Raw genomic sequence first — 25,568 nt, 5'->3', positions numbered from 1 at the left:
TGCTTACCTCTACTTTCAAACCATAGTCCTAACTCAAGGGCCTAGCCTGCCCCAACTGTCCTTCACTACTCATTCTAGAGCACAGAAAATACAACTCCTGATCTGGAAAAGGCTGAATTGTTTTTGCCAACACATATCCCACAAAGTAGCATGCCCTTCAGATAATGCTTTTTACTTCCCCTCTCACCACCCCCATTTTTGATAATGTGGTTCCAAACCAGTTTGAAATTTGACCTGACCTTAATTTTACTGTGTTCAAGTAAGCTGATTTTTATATTATAGCATATATCATGCTAGGTATCATGTACTCCAAAAATTATGAGTTGGAAGTAAGGGGCTCTTTTCAAAGCCAAGCAGCAAGTTAAGAAAGGCAACAGATGCAGTCTGTTATTTCATTCTTGTAGCCAGTATTCTTTATCATACCTTAAAAGGATACAGTTCTTTGTGCAACAACTTGGCTGGCGGCCTCTGAGTGATGATCCAAAAATTGGATCCTCCTCCAAAGCTGAGTTTTAGATGCACATCCAGCATGCATATGGCTGTGGTATAGACTGCCTTGATTTGGCGTTTGATTGTAAATTTTTCATGCAGTGCGAGGACTTGACTTAATTCCTTCTGAAAGGCAGAGATACCTGGAAGAGCTGTGTCAACACACACAGTTGTCAGGAGAAAATAGAAAGGCTCTATCCCTTCCAGGTCACAGGGTATGGCTGGGATGGGGCCTTACAACATTGAGAGGATTTTAAAAGGAAAAAAAAATAAAATCACATTTTTCCCTGGCATAGCCATATCCATGTACTGAGGGCACATTTCCTCCTCTCAGGTAAGGGATTACCACAGAAAACAAACAAAACCCTCTCCAGTATTTGGCATCCAGTGCAGGCTGCTAGGAGTAAGTACTCAGGGAGTACCTAACTTCCTTTTCTCTAGCATTCCCTGAGAAGAATGGATGACAGAACAGCGTGGATGTTAGAGGCACCACCACTGTGGCCTGATAGTATCTCAACCATTCACTTCTGTTTAAATGCAGCATCTCCAGCCACTGGTCCTTTGGGAAACTCCCTCAAGCACGAAGTACCTCCTACACCTGATCCAAGCAATGATGCTTGGTTACAGGCTTGGTAAGGCAGCACAGGTCTGTTCCTGTGACAGGCCGCATGTTACTCAGCAGCTAGGGACTGACACATGGGGAAAAATAAGAATTGGAAGCTTGAATAAGAAAGTAGTGGAAACACCATATTTACAACACATTTGGATATACAATCTAGCCCTTGCAAGGGAGCGATGCGATTTATACTGCTGTTCCAAGAAAGAACAGAGTCCTTTCAGCTCCTAGACAGCCCAGATGTAACTAAGCACATGGGGTTGCAGCTTTACAAGAACCCCAGCCACAATAATGTTATCTTGCATTGTTTCTTCTTTACTCCTCTCTTTGCCTCCAGTCCTTCCTCATTTATTTCATGCTAGTATATAGTTATCCAGGCAGTATGAGCCATGACAATATCTTCTTAGCCGATTACTTCTTTCTCTCTGGTCCACCTGCTTCTCAGGACCCTTAGAAATCAGCACCTTCTTAGCCATCTCTACTTGTTTTCATGCATGCCTGCAAGCACAACAGCAGCCAGGCCAGGATCTCACTCCATGTGCAGTCCAGGATACAGTGTATCAGATACTAAGATCACAGAGAAATTCCTTCTTACACCAAACATGCACTAGGACATTCAACCCCCAAACAAGTTGGGGATGAGGCAAATATGCAACACTGTTCCTGTGGCTGTGAGTTACAGCCAGCCAAGCTGTGAGTTACAGCACACCAGAAACTGTATTCCCAGGGATTTTCTCTGAACCTCTGCCATGGATTTCCTGAATCCAGGAGAGACACTTATGAATAGGAGCACAGGTCAGCAGATATGTTTGGCTGTCAGGGGATGACAATTTATAAACATGCATTTCTTCTCAACATGCTCTACCCTAGCCTCAGCTGAAGCCTTTCCTCAAAAAGCCTTTCCAAACATTGGCATAAATGTTGTTTTCCTTCACTCAACATAACCACAAATCTGGGAAGACAGTATTTTTTGGAGACACTATCAGCAGGAGAAACTTCCAAGCCTGATTAAACCCAATTCTAACTACAGACAGCATGGAATCAGACAGACTAGTCAATAATTTATTGAAATCATCAGCTTCAAGGTTTTTTGTTTGGTTGTTTTTTTAATTAAACATCAGCTGAGAACCAACTGCATCACAACTGTGAGCCCACAGAGCTTTCAGGGAGGAATAGTAAGTTTTGGATGAATGTATTAGTTATTTCAGGTATCATAAATTTCTATTCAGGTGTATGCTTACCTTCTCAAATTATATTACATGGACATTTGCTTTTGCCTCATCTTCTACTATGTCAAGGAGCATGCAGCAAGAACAGAAAGTTTAGACTCCTATTTCAAACTAACCCTTCCACTTTCCACCTGGTTTCCACAGTTGATCAAGAGTTAGGGTAAACAAGGAGTAAATAATAAAAAGCTGTTTGTTTTCTGTCTCTCCTGAAGTGCATTCTGCTGGACTATGCAGATTCCCCCTCTCTCTGATTAACCTGTGCTAAATACAGTCAGGAGAACTTCACCAGATTAGTTAGACTAAACAGATAGCCATATAACATTCTTTTTGACACAGTCTCCCGTAACATCCTCATACATAAACTCAGGAACTGTGGACTAGATGAGCAGAGAGTGAGGTGGGTTGAGAACTGACTGAATAGCAGAGCTCAGAGGGTTGTGATCGACAATGTAGAATCTAGTTGGAGGCCTGTAGCTGGTGGTATTCCTCAGGGGTCAGTACTCGGTCCAGTCTTGTTCAACTTACTCATCAATGAACTGGATGAAGGGACAGAGTGTACCCTCAACAAGTTTGCTGATGATACAAAACTAGGAGTGGCTGATGTGCCAGAAGTCTGCACTGCCATTCAGTGAGACCTGGACAGGCCAGGGTGGAACCTAATGAAGTTCAATAAAGGCAAGTGTAAGGTCCTGCACCTAAAGAGGAAAAACCCCATGCACCAGTACAGGCTGGGGGCTGACCTGGAAGGCAGCTCTGCAGAGAAGGACCTGCGAGTCCCGGTGGACAGCAAGCTGCCCATGGGCCAGCAGTGTGCCCTTGTGGTCAGGAAGGCCAATGGGATCCTGGAGTGCATTACAGTGTGGGCAGCAGGTCAACAGAGGTTATTCTCCCCCTCTACTCTGCCCTGGTGAGGCCACATCTGGAGTGCTGTGTCCAGCTCTGGGCTCCCCAGTTCAAGAGAGACAGGGAACTACTGGGGAGGGTCCAGCAGAGGGCTGTGAAGATGACGAGGGGACTGAAGCATCTCCCTAATGAGAAAAGGGTGAGAGAGCTGGGCCTGTTTAGCCTGGAGAAGATCAAGAGGGGATCTTATCAATATCTACATATATCTTAAGGGTGATTGTCAAGAGGATGGGGCCAGGATCTTTTCAGTGGTGCCCAGCGACAGGACAAGGGGCAACGGGCACAAAATGCAACACAGAAAGTTCCTTCTAAATACGAGCATGGACTTCTTTACCTCAAGGGTGACAGAGCATTGGAACAAGCTGCCCAGAGGGGTTGTAAAGTCTCCTTCTCTGGAGACATTCAAAACCTGCGTGGACTTGACTCTGTGCAACCTGTTCTTGGTGAACCTGCTTTAGGTGGGTGTTGGACTAGATGATCTCTAGAGGTCTCTTCTAACCCTGACCATTCTGTGATTCTGTTCATCAAACAGCACAGCTAAAACAAACAAACAAAGCAGTAAACATTTTGAGGCCAACAAATCTGCAGTCTAAAAGTCTTCTAAATAGTATTAGGTACATAATAGAAATATGTCACTTGGGTGACATAAACTGAATCTTTAAAAACTCTCCAAAAAGATGCCTTTGGATTTTCATCTGCCAATTAAAATGCAAAAGCAACATTTGTGCAATAAAAAACTCAAACATAAAACCACATGCTTGAACATAGTGGAATATAATCTGACCTCACTGAAGGTTATGGGAAGACCTTCTCAGTTTCTACCGGCATCAGGATAAGATGACTGGAAACCAAATATCCCCATCTCAAAACAATAAATATCTTCAGGGAGTTATCAAACATATTCTATTGGCTCAATCAAATGCATAGTCAGAAAAATTGCTATATCGTTACACCCAATTAAACCTCATTTCCAAAAGTGCCTTTAGCATCTTTGAAAGCTCCTCATATTTGCTTTATGTCTGCTCTGTATGTTGTTATAACAGCTTATCAGCTGCACCAAACACCAGTTTGTCAAAAGGGTGTCTTGCAGTTGCAAGGGTACACAAATTCACTGTCTCTTACTTTAGCTAAGCCATCCCATATTGAACACTAAATGATCTCATTTATTATGGCTAATCTGGAAAAGGACATAGAATAAGCTACTGTTCTAAACACAGAAAGAAATCAAAGCACTGTTAACTTAATAGTTAAAACTAGAAACTCTCATCACTGATGTATAAAGAGTAAGAACATACTGGGACTAATTTGTTTTTCTGAGAAATTACTCAACTAGAAGGAATAGATTTACACCAATGAGAAATAAAAGCTTCCAGCCCCCCCTACAAGATACTGAAAACTTCCAAACAATGTAGTCTACATGTCATTTCCTGTGTCTCTCTTCAGAAATGCTATTTAAGAAAAGAAAAATAGGAACACTTGCATGAAAAAAGGATCTTTGCATCCAACAGCCTCATCTTCCCCCACTGATTAATCTTTCCTGAGGGCCCAAAACAGGAGCTGCCAATAGAAAAGGAAAGCATACAATCAGCTTAACTGGGCACAAGAGTGACTTTTATCTCATAATGAGAAAAAGAGGACCTGCTGTACAAATCCAAGAAATACACAGCTGATCTGCACAAAGATGTGTGTTGACTGAGTCAAACCATCATGAATTAAAAACATATGGCCCCATGCCCCAGGAAAGTTTACAGACTGCACAGCCAACAAGTAGTAAATGAAAGCAGATAATATGATGAAACGACATGGACAATACAGTCGCATAGTGTCAGGACAAGGGTTTCAAACAGTCCAAACTCCTACAACAATGCCACTGTTAACCACCTCCCTGCATGACAGAAAATGACAGACACTACCAAGAATAGCAGTTAAAGGCTCATGGACATCCTGAAGTATCTCATTTTGACCATTGGTACAAAAACCGTAAGAAATGAGGAAGGAAGAAAGGAAGGAAGGAAGCTACACAAAGATGTAGCTTTGCAGCCCTTCTCCAACAGAGGGAAGACCAAGAAGTCTGAATCTGATTGAGGTAAAAAAGCCATAAGTAAATTGATCAACTGTTGTTCAGTGAACTAACACGATGTCATGCTTTGGCCATCCATTCTACTTACGTAGACGACAGCCTTGACATTGCCAAGCTGAGCAATACACACTCCAACACCCACTGCTCACATTTTCACCCACATGACCATACAATCTATATTCAATAGTGAGGTCCAGAGCAGCATTTTTAGATATCAAGGCATGTGCAGGCACATGAAAATTCTCCACAGCATTTACTGTTGACTACCTAAGCATCTTCAGAAACATGGTTTTGCATGCCAAAGGACATTTTTCTTTCATAGCTGCTGTAATATCCATGTGAACTGCTATGCAATGAAAGCTCACATGTGTACCTGTCTTTTCTTACCAGTCATTATTCTCTGAGCTTCATATGGTTCCATATAGCCAGTGTTCTCCCCTTTTCCCATTCTGTTCAATTCACTTTTGGCATCAAATGGATCTGAGTAGTCATCAGCTATTAATACCTGAAAGACAGGAAAGTAACTGTTACTAGAATTTCTAGTCTGTTGTGCAAACCAGAAGGTAGTAACAACTTATCAGCTAAAAAATACCCAAAACAGTTTCACACAGCTGCATCCTATGCCATCTTCACAGTGCAGTTTGAGTTCAGAGGACAAATACACAATTGCCACAAACCAGTTAGTAAATGTTGCTGAAACAGAAGTGTGCTCCCGATCATACCAGAAACCTCAAAAAGGCAAACTCTAAGTGAAAAGATTTCTGACTAGCACAAGATATGCAATAATTGGGATGGACAAATTAGAAAGATCCAATCAGTCAGCACATGCAATCCATTGCAATTCTTATCAGAGAAGTTTGCTAATATTCAGCAAAAAAAAGCACACTTTCACTTACACTTACTTCAGTGCCTCTGCTTTTTAGGTGTATCAGCCACAACTGAAAGTATTATATTTTTTTCAAAGAAATACTCAAAGGCTACTCTTTTCACTGCACCAATAAGCAGCTTTGCAATTTTAGTTCCGAGCTGAAAAGAAACAAGAAACAAAACAAGTTTCTTGTTTAAACTTAGTTCCTTGACCCATTTGTGCCATTCTTTCTCTTGAAGAGAGATTATATTTGCCCTGTATTTTGTGAACCAAGACAAAAGGCAGCAAAAAGAAATTATGTCAGAAGAACAAGTTTCCTTCATCCATCATGAGATCAGAAATACCTGAAAGTTATAAAACGTCTCTTCTTACCCTACGTTACCACATTTCCTGGATCCTGGCAAAATCATTCTATGCTGTGTAAACCCTGCTGCTTATATAGGCTTTTTAATCAGCTCATTAAAATAACAGGAATAATTTCTCCCTGTTATTGGAGGGGTAGAGTTAATCCTGGTTTCTAGAAGCTGACAAGGGGACCAGGGCAAACGAAAAAGTCCTCACAGGATAATTACTGCAGAGCACAGATGTGATGTAGGACAGGCAAAAGAACCTGAAGTAGAGAAAGAAGAGGCAGGCACCAGCAGCAGAATCCCCACAGGAAAATAAAATAAATCAGGGGGGAAAGGACCACAGGAGATCACCCTGTCCAACCCCTCACTCAAAGCAGGGCAAGCCTAAAGGGTTCTGCCCTGAAGGCCTATTCCCTTTAAGGGAGATTTTTCAATCAAGACTCTGTCCCACCAGTTATTTACATTTTTAAGACCAGCACCAGTACCACTGACAGCAGACTGCTATTCCAACAGCTTCAATCTTTTCAACAAAGAGCCAGGAATATGTTGTCAGCTATTAGACTGCATCTGCACCTGCTTCTGTCGCCTGCTGTCAGAATACCCCACCAGACAGAGCAAAAAACAGGACACACAAGGATGAGCGGCATTCCTCAGGGGTCCATACTGGGACTTGTGCTGTTCAATGTCTTTGTCAATGACATGGACAGTGGGATTGAGTGCACCGTCAGCAAGTTTGCTGACAACACCAAGCTGAGTGGTGCAGTTGACACACTGGAGGGAAGGGACATCATCCAGAGGGATGTTGATAGGCTTGAGAGGCGAGCCCATGCAAACCCCACAAAGTTCCTCAACAAGGCCAAGTGCAAGGTCCTGCACCTGTATCGGGGTAACCCCCGGTATCAGTACAGGCGGGGTGGAGAATGGATTGAAAGCAGCCCTGGGAAGAAAGGCTCGGGGGCGCTGGTGGAGAAAAGCTCAGCATGGTGCAACAACAAATGCTTGCAGCCCAGAAGCCAGCCATATCCTGGGCTATATAAAACCAAGTATGACCAGCAGGTTGAAGGAGGTGATTCTGTCCCCTCTACTCGGCTCTCCTAAGACCCCACCTGGAGTACTGCGTTCAGCTCTGGAGGCCCCAACATGAGAAGGACACGGACCCATTGGAGCAAGTCCAGAGGAGGGCCACAGAGGTGATCAGAGGGCTGCAGCATCTCTCCTATGAAGACAGGAGTTGTTCAGCCTGGAGAAGGGAAGGCTCCAGGGAGACCTTGTAGCAGTACCCCCAGTGCCTAAAGGGGGTCCACAAGAAAGCTGGAGAGGGACTTTTACAAGGGCATATAACAATAGGACAAAGGGTAATGGCTTTGCACTGAAAGAGGGTAGATTTAGATTAGATATTAGGGAGAAATTCTTTACTGTGAGGGTGTTGAGACACAGGTTGCCCGGTGAAGTTGTGGGTGCCCCATCTCTGGGAGTGTTGGAGGCCAGGCTGCGTGTGGCTTTGAGCAACCTGGTCTAGTGGAAGCTGTTCCTGCCCATGGCAGGGGGTTGGAAACAGATGATCTTTAAGGTCCTTTAAATTCAAACCATTCTATGATTCTTTCATTTCCAGATTAAACACCTGCACAAATGCCATGGAGTAACACTGTATTAGAAAAAGGCAGAGATCTTTAAGATTAGAGTATAAAACATCTAACACACTTCAGAGTCACTGCTCAGGCCCTGCAACACTACCACACTGAATTTTATACAGATTTGTATTTTGCTTACCAAAAAAAACCCAAAACAAAACAAACTAGTTAACCAGAAAGCCACCACCACATTCCTTGGCATAAGCTTGCAACAGTCATAAGCACATCCCTAAGAAAGGACATCTTAGAACATATATTTGTTATCACCGAAAACACAGACGTGTCAGAGCAAGATTTAGCCGTCTTATAGTCACAGGTTAACAGGTGGGATACCAAAGTATCTGAGATTGATGTTTCAATTATAAATTTATCATATACATTTATCATGTTTTCCTCCACTCAAAGTTTGAAGCAATCAAAATTTTCTGTTTGACCGGAAACCACCAGAATGACATGAATAATAAGAGGGAGGAAAAAACAATTTTTTCTTTCACTTAGTATCTGAAATTACTGCCATATTATTGCAAAAACCAGTTAATCCAATGGAAAAGAAGTCCCCTCACTCATGACATATGCACAAGCAGCAAGGCAAGTGACAGCAGCTGCACCCACTTAAACTGCAACCACTTATTCAGCAGTAATTTCTCCTAGTCAAAAGACAAGTTTATCTCCAGAAGTGCTATAGTTGACATGCCATCCATTTAGCCTTCTGATGAAATCCTGTCAAAAGCTGCTGGATGGTAGTATGGGCTCTGTGCTGCTCTCCTATTACAAACGTTGACAAATAACATGTGCCAATTCTTAGTGTAACCATACTAAACCATAAAACAGCAGTAACAGTTATTAGATATTTCTTCTTTATTCGCAAAAAATACACTATGAGGAAATTGATACATACAAAAAGCTGTTAAATGACAAAAATTAATACTGGTTAGCTTTAATCATGATAGTAACATATTCAAGACCTTACTGTACTGAACATGAACAGAAAGACTAAAGCAACTAACTTGTTATTCAGAGGTCTAACAAAGTAAAAGCTGCTTGCTAACATGGAAATTTAAAAAAATAATCTAAAATGGCCAAACCCCACATTAATTCATTACTGTATTATTACTATTATTACATTTTGCTATCTGTAAATCTGTAACAGGTCATACTGAGGCTGGAAACACATCCACTACAGTACTCCCTGAAGTGAAAATCTCCCCTAGCTTGGACAGTGGGTGTAAATTCCTCCCCTTCAGACAAGTAATAGTGTCACAAGTACTATGAGACTCTATACAGCTTGCCATAACGATGTTTTTAATCAGGTCACCTATCAAATTTGTCAGATTGGCCAAACCTGCTCCCCCAAATGGCCACCCCCAAAAAACCCCAGCCAAAACAAACCAACAAAACCCAAACAAAGGCCCCCCAACAAATCCCAACCCTACTTTTCAGCACTAAGGAGGCAGAAAGAGAAGTCTAATTCAACTTCCTGTATTTCCTTATTAAAAGAAGCTTTACAGCTCCCCATGTGACTGTTACTGTTTCCGTATATATTAAAATTTATTGATTGTCAGCCTAGCTATAGGGGCTGGCCAGTGCCAACATTTTATTTCTTCTATACTTGCTAACAGCTGTAAGTTCCTCACTTCTAGGAAGTCTCAAGGTTTTCTACTTCTTTCAAAAATAAGCCTTCAAAAAGAAGCCTTCATTCAAAAAGGCTTGAAAAACCTCAAATGAGTATGCCTGTTAGTTCTATTACAGCATACCTACTGTAAATGTCTAAACTTCTTTTCACAATCCCAGTATAGAAGATTATTTTTCCTGTTCTTGGAGATCTCAGCCAGAAAAAGCATTTCTACTCTGCAACTCTTTGTGTTATCTCCCCAGAAATTACTTTTACATTGGCAAGGTCATCTTCCAAGCCTATATGCAGTAGGTGAGACAAAATACAGAAAGTCTTTTGATGAATTACAAGGTTCTGAGTACAGGAGTTTTCTAGTCATGGTACACACATAATAAACAAAAGATTTGCTTCATGCCAGAAGGTATGAATATATTGTCCTCATACCCCCTCATGCCATCGTCCCAAAGCATAAGCTTGCCAATGTTACACGCAAGTTCTACTCACAAGCCTATGAGTATCCCAGATACATCCCTTGCATGTGCAGTGGGGCTCTTTAGATCATGATCTTAGTCACCTCCATGACACGTGGGAAAGATCTGATGTAAGAGTACCATGCTGTCACCTCTCCCCCATGGGCATGCAGGAATAGGCCTTCTGTGTGGTAATGAAAGCGCCTCCATGTTTAGCAGGGCTCTTTGGTGCCAGACAGGCATGTCTGTGTTGTGGTTTTTTCTCCCAGCAACCACCTTTCAGACACTGTCCAGCAAACTGGTCTCTATCAACCCTTTGTCTTCTGTGGCCCAGAGGCCAAGGCCAGCCCAGAAGATGCTAGGTTAGGGCCTGCATGCAGTGCCCCTCCCACATCTTGGGTTAAGTACACTTCCCAAGACAAATGGCTAAACTTGTTCAACTGGCCTCCAAATTGGTCTTTCATGTTAGTGACTGACAAACAGAGGACAGGAAGGAGAAGGGAATGGATGCCATCCATTGTCTACCAGTGCATCCCCCCCTGAAGTCTCAATTCACCAGGCAACACTGTATCTAATGCTCTACCAGCCATGTCTGCCTTAGACACAATCAGAGGAGTGGCAACGTGCTGAGGTTGTGCAGCTGCAGGCTAGAAAGGGCATTTACACACAGGGTCTGACCTTCGGAGCAGGACAGAGTTACTTTGCCTCTCCTTTCTGCCAAATCCAGCCACCTTTCACTTTGTTCTTCCTGTCAAAATGAATCATAGCTATCAGGGAATCCCCAGAAGGCCTCAGACAGCCATTCAGATTCCAAAGTCAAGTCTCAATTGCCTGCATTTGTCAGAGCTATTGTTAAAGACCTGTGGCTTATCTCTTAACAGAATGCAAGATTATCAGAGTGGACTGTGAGCTCCTACAAATACTGAATCCCGTTCTACACAAGCCCATCCTATGGCACCCAATAGGCACATGATACTATTTTCCGTCATGTAGATCAAATAATAGTATCTTGAGGCATAAGTAACTTCAAGTAAAAGAAACTCCAAAACATAAATAGAAGTGTACTGATCAAATGTAAGCAAAACTTCTATTTGAGGTTCCACAGTCAGAGAGATCAAGAAGGATTTAGGGAACACTCACAGTTCTCCCTAGCAGGTTGTCTGCTAAAGTTTAAAAGCAAAAGAAAAGGAGTATGGCTCAGTTACCAGCCAGGTTGACAAATTCAAAACCATAGCTCTAGCTAAAATGTCAGTTAGCAGATACAATATCAAAAAACAACGATCATCCCCTTCAAAAATTAAATACAAGCTGAGATTCTGGTTTACTCTTCTAATACACATTAACTAGTGTGCAAGCTTCACTATTGATGCATAGTCTTTGTCCTTCTGCAGTCTTAGAAATGTAGTAATATATGTAGGTCTTAAATGATATTAAATACAAGTTTAAATGTATTTGCATATGCAAAAACATGTTTTGCATATGCAGCCATATGAAGAAAACAAAGAATATACCTAAATGCATAATTTTGCAGATATCACTGACTAAAACACACATTTTAAAGAGAGCAAACAAGAAAGAAATAATGAGAACTTACAACACTGAAATAAACTGAGACTTTAGGGATAACCCTTCTTTGAAATGAAAGGAAATACAAAAGATCCATCCTTGAAACAGCAACTTCAGCACAGAACCATTTGTTATCTGACTGATTTAGTGGCTATTGTGAGTAAGGACACACTATTCTGGAAGAACATAAGAGGAACTATAACTAATATGAAGCAAAAAAAAGAAAAGGCCTCTCCTGCTAGCCAAACCTTTGGGAGACTTATTATGCAAGACTTCTTTAGGGGGAGATTTGTTATTAACTATTATATATTATAAATATATTAATAATACATACTTAAGTTAGAAAAAAACAAGCAGACTGTATATTCCTCTGTTGGCTTTTGGGCCCAGCAATTAAGTCCATGATAAGAACATGTGACTGTCAGCAGAGACACAGAAGACTAGCACTTAGAAACTGAATTTGTGTCAGAGAACACCAAGGTGAACAGATTAACACAATATAGTGAAAATTCCTTATGCTTTCTGAGAATTTATAGTCACAAAATACCAGTCACTAGCTACAGTAGAAGTCACTCTATAACAAGTGTTTTTGTTTTGTTTTGATTTTTTACAACTTTTGACAAATACCAAATTCCTCTCCTTGTCCATGAGTGATTTCCAGGTGTCACAACACAAACATGCCCTAGGCAGATATTTCATTAAAAATAGTATTTTCATTTAATGCTCAAACACTAAGCATCAGACAGGTCTACGATTATGAAGCCTAGACAAAGCTCAGCCTGCGTTCAGAAGGACTGCGGAGTTGGTCTGAATTTGTGTTCTAAATGAATAAAGATTTGCACTTATGCTTTCTTCTATGAAGCACTGAATCAAAAAACTTCTTGGGTAATCATCCCCACAACCTCAGTACTACTTTTTTTTCAAAATTGAGTTCACAGCCTTGGAAAACCTGCAAATACAGTGATCTGTACATGTCTTAATTCCCAAGAGGATCAGCAGAGGGATCAGGAAGAGTAAAAGAAGGATTTTTAATATCCTGCTAATGAGCCATAATTTAGGTCATGATTCTAGAGGACTAACTCTATAGGTGGAGCTGTGTATAAAGCCTTCTACTCCTAAATCTGAGTGTTGGAAAGACCTGCAACAGCTCTGCCCCTGGCAGAAATCATAGTCCTCATTCATAGCTTTGATTTCCAGAGAGGAACACATTCCTTGTCTAAAAATGTAACTGAAGCACAAATTGGGAAAGGGAGCTCCTAAATTTCTGACACAGATGTGGACTGGTAGCAGTGTTGGGGCAAAATAATAAAAAAGCCAGTGTTTTATAACAGGGTTTCAAAAGCTACTCCCCCATACACAAGGCTTGGTTTTCAGAGAAGGTAAATTGCTCTTTGCAGTTTCTACCAGTCCACACACCCACAGTGACAGACCCCACTGCTAACAAGCCCATATATAAACAATTCTTCTTGGCTCTCCATTTCTCTCCTCTATGTCCTTGATACCCCATGCAGTAATTGCAGTTCCCAGCTATTCCAGGTGTGTCCCTACTTCACATAGGGCAATGCAGGTCACCCAGACAGTGCTGCTGAAAGTTTAAAAACAGAGCTCAACCTGCTTTCCTCTCAGTAAGGAAAGGGCCCTTCCCTGACCCATCCACTCAACTATATTAAATTTGAAAGTACACCTTCCAGCACCTGCCAATATATCCAAGATTTATGGAAGGAAGGACAGAGCAGTTAATAGGTATTTTTTCCTTCAGAAAACCAGGTTAAAAAAAAGAAAAAGTCCAACAAAAAAAATTTTCTATCCTATGCACTGCCATTAGCAGATTATGTTTTGTAAAACCATTTTTTCACTTCACACACAATGCAAAACTACTTCAAAACCACACCTTATGTCCGTTTCCTTGTCAATGGACTGTTTTACATTACCATTTACAGAAACAATGACATATCCAGGAAGATCTCCACCACAGTCCCTTTCCTATCTATCATCAGATTTCACCATATGCTGTTCCAACTGCCAGGTGTCTTTCATATTACTTTCTCCACCACAGTGCCTAGCATACTGTTAGTCAAAGATACAATCACATTAACATCAGGCAGCAAAGGAATGAAAAGTCAAACCATACTCCTTGCCACAGAGCAGCACTCTGCAGGAATGTCTGAAAATCAGATGCTATAACCAGCCACTGGTAGGCAAGGATATACACAAAAGTGCTCAGAGACACAAGTATCTCTTCCATACCAAACAGTGTCCGTGAGCTTGGGGAGCAAAGAAGCTTATAAAAAAAATACAGAATAGGCATTTCTTCAGTAATCCAAGCAAATATAATGGCAAACTGGCTACCGCAAGATAAGATTGCAAACCATAAGTTTACTAGTGAACTTGATGGTTAAAAATAAAAACACAGATTCACCTTCTCCCTTTCTAGGTCCATTCTCTTCATTAATCAGGTTAAAAGCCATTTACAGAAGTTCCAATTTACGTTCTTACTGTGCCTAATATCTCACTTAGAGTTAAAATACCCTTTAAATCACAATAAACTGCATAACTTTATTCTGTCTATAGAGTGTATCACTTCCGTATATACATTACATTAGCACAGTCCTAATGCTAATAGTTTGCTTGCAAGTTTACTTTAAGTTGGGTGTGTAAAAAACTCTGTAATACAGACTTCTTTCCTTATCTGAACAGTTTCGAAGGAAAGGATGCAGACATAATCTGTACTATAACGCAGTAGTAAGGAAGTTGGATTTATGGTGGCCCATAATGGTGTTGAAAAGTAATTGTTTAATGTTGTTTTAGTTATGTTTGGTGTCTCAGTACTTCTGTATTCACATATCAACTTAAGTAATCCAGCTCTTGCGCACACCCATGTGAAAATTCAGCAGACAATCTACAGAAGAAAGCACAATTCATTCCTTCTTGCTGATCCACATCGATATTCAGCCCTGCTTTAGTATCCTCAGAATATCACTCTCTCCCATGGACTCACCCAGCCACACCCAACTGTACACACATGCACTTGATCTGAACAAAGCCCTATTCATTTCTTCATGCTTTTTCAGATGGTATGCTTGTATGCTTGAGAGACTATTGTCAGACTAACACCACATGCACTTAACTGCACAGGTTCATCTGCAGAACTAGGAAAAGCACTCCAGATTGTCTGAGCTGTGTCTTAGATCCTGCACTACTGTCCTTGCCGAAATTCTCGACACTAACCCAAGTCTGTTGGCAACGCTCAGGCTCCAAGGCAGTTTTTGAGCAACAGAGTAACATTAAGACTTAGATTCTGTGAGATCACTGAGGGCAATTAAACCACTCTTTTACTCAAAGCACGTGTGATACGAAAGCTAGACCAGGTGGTTCAATGTCTGGCCCACACAAGTTTTGAAAGTCTCCAAAGAACGAAGGCCCACAACCTCTTTCTCAGCAACATAACTTTTAAAGTATATTTTATATTTTTATCATATTTTTAATATGTTTGTATATATTACTATATAAATGTATATATTACGTATGTATATATACATATATATAATGTAAATTTCAGAATTTCATAAATAATTTCAATATATGTAACAAGAAAACCTAAATTTACTTAAATAAAACTGGTAGACTAAAGCATCAGTTTGAGATCAGACAGATGTGTAGACCAGAGGATGTGATTAAGTGGGCATTTGGATTCCATTCACAGATATTACAGTTCCCATAAAGATGGAACACATCCAAGTGCTGCACTAATAGACTGGTCTGGACTCAGCTCAATAATTTACAAAAATCCTCCTACAGGCAATACGTTGTATCCACCATGCAGTTTTCACTTGTATTTGAAGTCAGCACCTGCAAGGCAATACATCTGCTGTTGGTATTTTGACTCTTTTCACCTGCCTTCTTTTGCCACCCATGCAAACTCCAACACTGCATTCATTTTTAGGTTGATTTTTTTTCTTTCACTATCCAATTGAGCTTTATCTAACATTTAGCCATATGCAGGTTGTTACTACCTTTTCAGTTAAAACAATAAACCTCGGCCTTGTCTCCTCCATTCATTAGCTTTATCAGACTGAAGGCTTTAATTAGTATTGCTGGCTGAACATAAAAACACAGTGACAAAAAAAAGTGTAATCATAGGGACATATCTCACTACTGCTTTATTTGTTCCTCTAATACTTCTGGTAAGCTAATCTGTTTACAGATGCAAATTTCACTTTTACAAGGAAAGCTCCATGGTCTTCATATGCGAAATAGCAATCTACCGATATTGCAAGAGCATGAATTGCATCTACAGCATGCAGCTTATGCAGCTTTTTCTTCTGTCTCCATGAAGTTGTCAGCGACTGGAATCAGGTCAAACTCATCACTACTGAATAAGTAAAGACATGTAAAAGCAATGGAATACTTCCAATTTCTCCCACATCTGGCTTTTTTGAGTATAGATATCCTTCTATGCATATATGAGGATATATCCTTATAGCAATCAACAGAAAAATTAAGTGGTGAACTTAAGCAAAAGAAGTAACAGGTAATTCAACTAAGAAATGCACAAAGCAAGCTTTTAATGGGCATGCTAATGCTAGGACCTGGAAGACTACTGCATGCAGTGACATCCTTCCACAGGCATCCCTGCAGCCCATCTGATTATCAAAGATTAAGCACCAACCTGCTGAATAGCAGTAGGGCCACATGGCTCCTCTTTCTGCACCAGAAAGCTGAAGAGAGGAGAGAAACAGGTGCACCCTTCCGCCAGTTCAGAGATGCCCAGCTGTGTAGCCCTTGCTAAAAGATTTTAACTGTATACAGATACTTACAATGTTGCATAGAGCCTAAGCACTTTTATGCAAGACCTTAGAAGTTCAAACAGCATTTCCAGTCTATTGCAATGTCAGAAAGGTACTTGTTTCTTACATAATGGGGGGGAAAGCTTGCAAGGCAAACAGCTTTAATCTTCGTGCTTAGCTAGCAGCCAGATTCCTGTACCACACGCTTCTGTGGTGGATCCCATGGAAACAAGGATATTTTTTTTCCTTATATAAGTGCAGAATTTACACATAGATATTGTTTTCAGTCCTTTGTAAATCAAGTCAGCAACTACACTGCCCTGAACAATTTCCTGCCTGATTGCCACTGCCACACAAAGTTTACATGCTTTTGCACTGGATCAGCTCTGCATATACAGAACTGAGCTACCTTCTACAGCATCAGATTATGTCCTGTCCTGTGGAAATGGATCTAGCAACTTGCAGTGTCTTTGGCATTCAACATCCAGAACTGCTGCACAGTTCTGCCTCCACTGCACAAAGGGAGTTCAAAATGCTGCTTATTATGAAATTATCATATTTTAAAGGACAAGTATGCTACAATCCCAGCTTCTAAATCCTAAAAACTTTCTGCAATGGAGTATATGCTGCAGCTGATCTTGGAATAGCATTCCAGGTTCTTCAGCTTCAGGGCCAGGCAGAGAACTGTTTAGGTTCAAAAAACTGTAATAGGTGAGAAAATGTGCAACGTATCTTTTCACACAGCCATTTTCCCCTCAGCTATTATTGCTTTCATGGATTTACACATACTACACAATGCGAGATAGAAGTCACTCAGAAAGACTTCAACTCATTCTTTCAGATCCCCAGTTCACCAAGTGGTTTGTCAGTTGTGTTGATGTTAAGCCAAATCTCACATTTATTCTCACACAAGTACAGTAGCTGCCAGGTTGCTCTGGCATACAGCCACATGTTGTTCCAGTTTGCCTACACTCATTCACCACAGGAGAGCTAAGAAGTTAACATCTCCCAGGCCAGCATTAAAAATGGAAGCCAGTAATTTCTTATGTTGTTCTGGCTTGCCTACACTCATTCGTCTGCCACAGGAGAGCTAAGCAGTTAACATCCCACAGGCAAGCACTAAAGGTGGAAGCCAGTAACCTCTTATCCTCCATACTAGAGGTACTGAGGTGCTTCTGCCATGAATTAAAACACAGCCAACTCTCCCTTTTTGAAGATAAGTATCACTGTTAAAGCCCTAAAACCTGCCTGATTGTACTACTTAAATAAAAAAATCCACCCACCAATTTGAATTCAAAGACATCTGACAATGATGACTCTCTCCATTGTAGAGGTTAGTCACCTCACTATTGAGGGTACATGGCAATTTGGGTTTGTCTGCTTCAGCTTTAGGTGGTACTTCTACCTTCAGACATCAAAGCTTCCTGAAACCCAGGTACATTACATCTTGTGGTTACTTTTACAGTCTATGCCTGGAATCTTGCAGAATACAATCATGCCTGCCATTGCTTTTAATCTCCATCTCCTTTACTCTCTGCATCAGCTAGTCTGCCATTTTTTTTTTCCCTGAGAATTTTGACTAATCAGTCTGTTGTTATTCATATTTTGCCACTTGTCCTTTAAAAGTAACCACACCAAACAAACACCTTTTTTCCATTCTAGTAAGTCTTTCAAGCTTAACACACAACTGACCTCTTCAGCCAACTCTTTACTGATGACTGATCACAAAGTTTATAAAATTGCTCATTGAATTTGTGGAAAACCATACTTCTCAGTTAACACAAAGGAAAACAGCAGTCTATCTTGGTATATGAAAAAGAAAAAACCCACAGGTGCTGGAATGGAACACAAGCATTTAGCCAACACTATTGGATCATTAAACACTAACGTTCTTGTACAATGACAGACCTATACAGCAAACTAAATCTTTTTTCATTCCTGAGGTACTTGCTAGCTTAAGCTATGCTACTCACAGATTCTGTCTGCCCCCCGACTCCAATGTTTTTAGCATTCCGATCAACAATTCTGAATGTCAGATCTCTGTTTTTTGATACCATCCCCTCTACTATATCCTTCTTACAGAAGGTTATTTCCACTTGTTTATTTGCCACTAAACTAGACACACAGAATTAACCAAATTCCTCATTTTTTCTCCTCAGTGAATAATGACAGGAGAGGAGAAGTTCCCTGCCTGCCCACTACGACCACTGCTTACCATGTTCACCTGTCAGGCTTTACCTTTCAGGGCTGTGAAATAAGAGATAAATTGCATTTCTGAGAAGAAATAACACAATTGAACAAAAGACAAGCTATGTAGCTCCTCAAAATCAAACTCTGTTGTAGGTGAGGGCAGGCACACTTACCTTTTGAGGTGCAGAGATAACTTTATGTTGCAGACATGTTAAGATTTCCTGATTGTCACATATAGTGCTTGCTCAAAACCAGAAAGAATGTGACTATGACATGAGTGTTCTGTACCTTCTAAAAAAAAGTTGTAGGCTGCTCATTCAAAACAATTTTAGAACCTGCAACAAGGCCTTGGGAGCAGCACACAGATTTATGACAACACAAGGTAGCAGGTTACCTAGCAACAGATTTAGTTTCTACTTAAAAAATGGCTTCAGTCGGTTGAAAATTGAAAGACAATGTTAAAAAAAAAAAAAAAAAAAAACACAACAAAAAAAGGGAAAAGAATAGCAGCTGCATTTGGAAGCATTTTGCCCCAAGCAATTACTTTCTCTGAAGTGTGAAGGTGCGGAAAGTATTTGCCTAAGAGCAGATACATGGTATCAACACAAGCAATTGAAAGAACACTGAATATACTGTAACATAGTGAGATTCTAATCAATCACTTCCACAAAAGAAGTTGTTTCCAGTCAGGAACGACACCTAAAATGACAGACACTGTAATAAATTCTAGACTTTTAATCTTGTATCATCACCATCACAAGCTGATTTATTTGGAATTCCACCTAGACAGGATATAATTTATCAAGTTGTCATGGAAATGTGTCACTGCTCAATGCAATCATGTTACATATTTAAACATGTACATACACATCATTTAAACTGATAACATTCAGTACATACTAAGAATTCCTGGGATGTGACTTTACACTGAAGTTATAAATGCCAATATACAAAGTGGAAAAATACTAATTTCCAATATATGAAAAACCTAAACTATACTCACAGGACCAACAGAGGCAGGTGGATATGTGCTGTGCTTACAAAATAATTAATGCTGCTTCTCTCTGCAAAGCTTCCCAGCTGTAACCCAAGTTGCTGACCCCAGCACTTTCCAGTGCTGTGTCTACACTATTTTGTTAATATCTGCGTAGAATGACCAGTTAGAGAGAGGCAAACATTTGCAACTGAGCCAGTAGCTACAGAGTTTGCTTCAAGTACCTGCCAGCTGAAAACACAGTTATGGAAGTTGTGATGCCGTTCTAACACAGGACTTCGAACTACTTCACCTTTGACACTGAACTAGGTGGCAAAAAGAAGTTATTACTGAATGCATGACAAATTGTCTCCTTTGGGATGGCATTAGGTTTGTTGTGGGGTTTTTTGTGTGTGTGGGTTTTTTTCTTTGGTTGGTTGGTTTTTGTTTTTAATTTTATATACATGAGTGCTCCAGACCACATGCAATGGGGCTGAGGCTGCAACTTTGGGTTGCAAGAACCGGGCTTCTCAAGCAACTCTAGGGTTCCCCAAGGACCCCCTCAAAGACCCTCATTCTGTTCTGCAGCAGGATGCCAGCCCAAAAGCCTTGACACCAGTCATGATGTTGTCAGTGCACCATGCCCCAGAGCAGAGCTAGGCACGCCTGCAAACCTGCCCCGTCACCCAACAGGAGGTGAGTTTGAAAGCCCAGAGGACAGGGCACCACCACTTCATGTGCCAGCCTTGCATATGCCCTGCCTGCCCTGAGATATAAAAAAGGGTCAGGCCACCCAGTGAAGAAGAGTGGAGAGCAGCGGTGGCTCCAGGTGCATTCCAAGGGGAGCTAGTCCCCTCACCAAAACCCCTTCCAGGGGCTGACATCGCCCCTGCCCTACTACCTAGTCTATGGGGGCGGGAGAACAACACTTACTTTATCTTTCACAGCAGCGGGGACAGAGGTTGCCAGCTGCTCAGAGCCCTTGTTGAGCTTCTTGCCATCGCTGCCACCGACGCCCTCAACCTTGATGAGCCGGTGCTTGGGCGAGACGTACTTCACGTCGGGCGGCGTGGCCGGGCGGCGCTCGCTGTGGCTGCGGAAGAGGTGCGGGGAGCCGGCCGCGCAGGGGGCGGGGGGCGCGGCGCGGCACGACGCCGAGGAGAAAGCCTTGGGGGCCGCCTCGCCCAGCTCCTCGGGCACGGCGTAGTCCGGGCGGCACATGGCACGCAGCCTGCACAGGGACGAGCCGGGCCCGCTGTAGGGGTCCTCGAAGTCCCGGTCTTTCTGGGCGCGGTAGGCGCGGAGCAGGTCGCTGGCCTCGTCGCGCAGGCGTCGCCGCGGGAAGCTGGGCGAGGTGTGGTGGCGAAGGTGGAGGTGAGGCGGCCCGTCAGGGCGGGGCGCGCCGCCAGCACCGTTGCGTTTCTCTCGGTAGTCGGGCCGCGGCGGCTGCGGGGGACTCTTGGTCTTGTTGTTGCCGAGGCTGAAGTACTTGTTCAGCCATTTGGCCATCGTCTCTCCCGGCCGCGGCCCCTCAGCGCCGAGCGCTGCCCACGGCGCCCCGCAGCTCAGCCGCGCCGGCCGCCGCCGCCCACATGGAGAAGCAGGGCGGCGGGGCGGGCTGGCACCCCCGCGCACACGCCGCCCCTCCGCAGCCCGCGACTGGAGGGGCCTCGCTCGGGCTCCCGACCTGCCAGCGGGACGGGACGGATCCCGGCCCGAGACCGGCGCTCGCCGTAGCTCCGCGCCCTCCCCCGCGGCTCCGGCGCTCTCGCGAGCGCAGCGGCAGCTCCCCCGCGCTGGCGGCGCGGCGCGGCCTGACCTCAGCACGTACCGGGGAGGCGGGGGATGCGCTGCACCAGGCCTGGCCGCCGGGGCCCGCCCACCGCCCGCGCCCGGCACAGGCAGCGGCGGCGGGGCCGGGCCAGGTGCCGGTGGGCGGTGGCTGCGCGGCGCGCCCCGCCCTGGCCGGAACGGGGGGCGGGGAGCCCGGGCCGGGGCTCGCTGCTGTCTGTCGGTAATCCCCGGGAGGGGCCGGAGGCGCAACCACCTCCGGGGAGCGGGAGAGTGTCGGTACGGCCTCTTCTTCCTCGCCCGGCGGTAGAAGGGACGCGGCGGGGCGTGCCAGGCCCTGCTGGGCCGCCGCTGCAGCGGGGGGGGGGACCCGCCGCGGCCTCTGCGCCCGTGAAGGAGCGGGAGCGCGGGGCTGCCGCCGTGAGGGGGCCCGGGCGCGGTGCCTTGCCTGGCCGGCCCGAGGCTCGGGAGACTCTCTCTGCCCTCCGGCCGGGCCGCCTGCAGCCCCGGGGGGCCGGTACCTGTGTGTCCCCCTTCCCCCCAGCAGGGTAGGGGGTCTGAGACTGCGCGCGGTGGCCCCTGTCAAAGGGCACCAAGCCCAGGGGCTCACTAGGGCTGATGCTAAGCAAGCAGGATATTGTGTATTTTGTTGTCAGGTCCTTTCCCAGGTGTGTTCCTGGGTAAGGGCTAAGTGAATCAAATACAGACATGATGCCTGTGTGAGTCACGCTGCTCAACCTGCATACTGGCAGAAGGATTTGTCATCTTCTGGGCTGCCATGGTTGTGACGAGTTAGTATTTCTCATTTTATCTCTCTTCATCTGCCCAAAGGTAAACAACAACTATAGTAGGTTTTCCCAAGTTTTTTCTGTCCATCTGTGATAGTCTCACCTGACTCTTGAGTCCTCATCCCAGTGCTGATTTGGTCTGGCCTTAGATAAGGCTGGAGGCCCTGAACAGATGCAGAGGCCCTGAATGGATGAGGAGGCATTGAATGGATGCTGAAGTAGGCATAGGAACATCTTTAGGCCCACCTGTGGCCCCTGCCACAGGAAAGACATTAAGCAGCCAAGGTGGTAGCTTGGCCTATGGTGCTTCATTTGTGCATCCTGATCTGGGATAGGAGGGCTGTGTTGCGGTTTTGTTCTGTGTACGCTGCACATGTGGAATTCAGCCTCAACTGAAGAATGGAGAAGGTCTCACAATTACATCTTCGGGTGTCTTCCACCAATTAGAATTCAGACACATCGATACAAGCAATTAAAAGTTGTTTTTTCTTTTCCTTTCAGGATATTTTTCTTTATCCCTTCAATTCAAACCATTCCAACTTTATAGATCTGGTAAACTGTGTCATAAGTTGGAATGGTTGGATTGAAGGGATATTTGAATGGATTCAAACCATTCCAACTTGTGACACAGTTTTCCAGATCTATACTTTCACGTAAAGCACCAGCTTCCTCTTGCTTTATCAAGCCCATAAATGCAGAGAGATGAGCAAGGTGGGGACCTGCAGCTCAGGAGTTCTGTTCTTTTCATACAGGTCAAAGCTCTGTAAAAAAACACCCCAGTTTCATTAGGAGTCGTGGACTTGTTCTTAACATGAACAGCAGAGGTCCTAACATGCTTTCTGCACAGAAGGGTAGCCTGAAATTAGAATTCAGATGTAAGCCCCTTCTGAAGATGGGAAAGGCAGTGTTGTGCAGTGTTTAGAGAGTGGTGTGAAGATGTCAGGAGCTAGTCACATTTTGGTCTGCTGCTTTTAATAATTTGAGAGTTGGACCTCTTCTTATCTTCTCTTTTTATATTCAGAAGAGGGGAGGGCTGAGAAGAGGAAACCTTTTATTTACTTCTCATTACAAATCACCTGTGTAGTGCTCTGTTGCACTTTGGCAAACACCTACATAGTGCCCAACATCAGTCATGCCTGTAGTATATTTTACACACCCACCCACAGTCATGAAATCTGAGGGTAGAATAGAGTTATCTTCACAAATCAGTTTACTTCATGAGTTAAAGACAGGCTGGATTTTCACGTAAAGTTTTTATCTGGTTTATGGACCATTTTAACCTTGCTCTTGGCTGCACATTCTCTATAAGAAGCTTCATTCCTTCATTTGAATGCAAATGAATATTCCTCAGTTTTGCAAGGAATGCCTTGCAAAACTTTGCAAGGAATGCAAACTGCTTGGGTTTGGTCATTATCATGCGGCTTGCTCAAGGTAAGCGTGTCTGGCCTGTATGCTTTAGTGACCTCCTGAGAACTGAGCTCCTCCACTATGAACACAGGGTTCAATTGCAATTCCTTCCTGGCAGGACTTCCTGCAGCATTTTCATCAACTTCTGTGGAAAGGAGCATTGCACGTTCTCTTCACTGGCTGAGGCAACTGGAAGTGTTTCTGTTTTTACATCCTTGGTGCTGTTCTCCTATCTCTGCTTGGCATATTCATCCTGTCCAACTTCAGATTTTTCAGAGCAACTTCTCAGCCTGAGCTTGGGAAGTGTCCTGTTTCTTGACTGCCCGTACCAGGGTCTTTCAGCGGGTTGCAAGACTCCCAGGAGTTGCTGTTTCTAGGACTGGCATGTTCTAGGCCCTTTATACAAGGGTGAGTTTTTGCCCTGAAGCAAGATGACTTTCAATTTCTTTAAAACTGAAAGGATCTCATTACCCAGAAATCTAGCAGTGGCTTAATTCCTGTTCTGCCAGTGTTTCCACCGAGAACTTGGCTCCAGCATGGAGGTGTGGGAGGTGCTGGAAGGCCCCAGGAGTATGCCAAATTCAGACAATACTGTCCCACTCTCCCTTGTGGCTTAAAGTGGAGCTACATTTTCTCCACTGTGTTGACAGGCAGCTTGGAGTGACAGGTGATCAAAATGAAGCCAATGTAGGGCAGCTTCTCTAATAATTCAGAGATTCTTTTAATTTACCTACCATAATATCTCAGCAAAGTGGGAGGATAGGAAAGATGGGGATAGTAGATAGCCCCAGGAAAAGCCAAACCTGAATAATACCTGTGAATGAAATAGAAGAATCAGCAGGACAGGAATAGCAGAGAAGTAAGATTACTGTTTCTGTTGCCTGTGAGGCATGCCAATCTCAGAGTCTGTTTTTGTCTGCAGGGACCACAGCACTCTTGGATGTGCACAGGCCTCTTTCCAAACACATTCTGCTCTTGCAGGGTATATCTGCACCTGCAGTGCTCCTAGTCCCTGCTCTGAGTTGTTTTCACATGGCTTTTTTGAGGAACATGGCTTCATCTTTTCAGAGCTTTGAGTGGAGTTATGAGTTCTGGTTGGTTGGTTTCTGGCATAATTTTTTGCCAAACATAGGAATGGAGGGGTAGCGGTGAAAGAGAACTTTCTTAAAACTTCTTTGTGAAATAATGAACCCGGAAATTTTATGATCTGAACATCTGCTTCTGCTTGGCTCTGCATCTCTTGAAGTAGAAGTGCCAGGAGAGGCTTTGCAATTTGTTCCAACTTAGAGAATGAGTAACAAAGAGATTCTTATCTCCACTGAGACCGCATGAAGAGCTGGCATTTGATACATGTGTATTATGTACACAAGTCATTCATTGTGCTGACTCAGTATGCACACTCCTAATCACATCAATTAAATAATGAAGTTAAGTAGCAACCACTCTAGAATTTACAAGACATTTGTTTCCTCTCATGCTTCTAGTTTCCATGTGTAGTAAGTGTCGCAGTACATGCAGTATATTTCAAGTCAAGATATAGAAGAAAAAGTAGCAAGTAACATACAAAGCAAAGAACTTTCTGGATTAATATAACACTCAAGCAGTGCTGCCATATCTAAATTTACAGTTATCCTACAAGAAAACAAATCCAACATTTTTAGTATTGATCAGCTGTTCACATTGAAATATCCACAAAAAAAGCTGGAAAGGAAGAAAATCCTGGTTATTATGGCTTTGGGCTAGGCAAAAAATAACAAGCATTCAGCACATTAAAAACTGCCTTCATGAAACAGAGAAATGTTCTCTTTCTTGATATGC

The 25,568-nt window shown here is 43.2% G+C and overlaps 1 protein-coding gene across 2 annotated transcripts in view; it reads right to left on the bottom strand.

The window, feature by feature from the left end:
- SHB (SH2 domain containing adaptor protein B) overlaps positions 1 to 21,597 on the bottom strand; it is an 83,291-nt gene extending 61,694 nt beyond the window's left edge. Inside the window, exons 1-2 of one of the 2 annotated variants that reach the window (XM_056325150.1) lie at positions 20,698 to 21,597; positions 5,705 to 5,822 (exon numbers count right to left, since the gene is read on the bottom strand). In XM_056325150.1, the coding sequence (XP_056181125.1) occupies positions 5,705 to 5,822; positions 20,698 to 21,273 (694 nt within the window). In that variant the 5' untranslated portion in view covers positions 21,274 to 21,597. The remainder of the gene's footprint in view (positions 1 to 5,704; positions 5,823 to 20,697) is intronic. The other variant, XM_056325151.1, reaches the window with a different exon arrangement.
- Between the last annotated feature and the right edge of the window lie 3,971 nt (positions 21,598 to 25,568).

The sequence above is a fragment of the Falco biarmicus genome, chromosome Z (assembly GCF_023638135.1).
Source record: "Falco biarmicus isolate bFalBia1 chromosome Z, bFalBia1.pri, whole genome shotgun sequence".
NCBI classification, from domain to species: Eukaryota; Metazoa; Chordata; class Aves; order Falconiformes; family Falconidae; genus Falco; species Falco biarmicus.
This window is presented reverse-complemented; position numbering and strand designations above follow the sequence as displayed.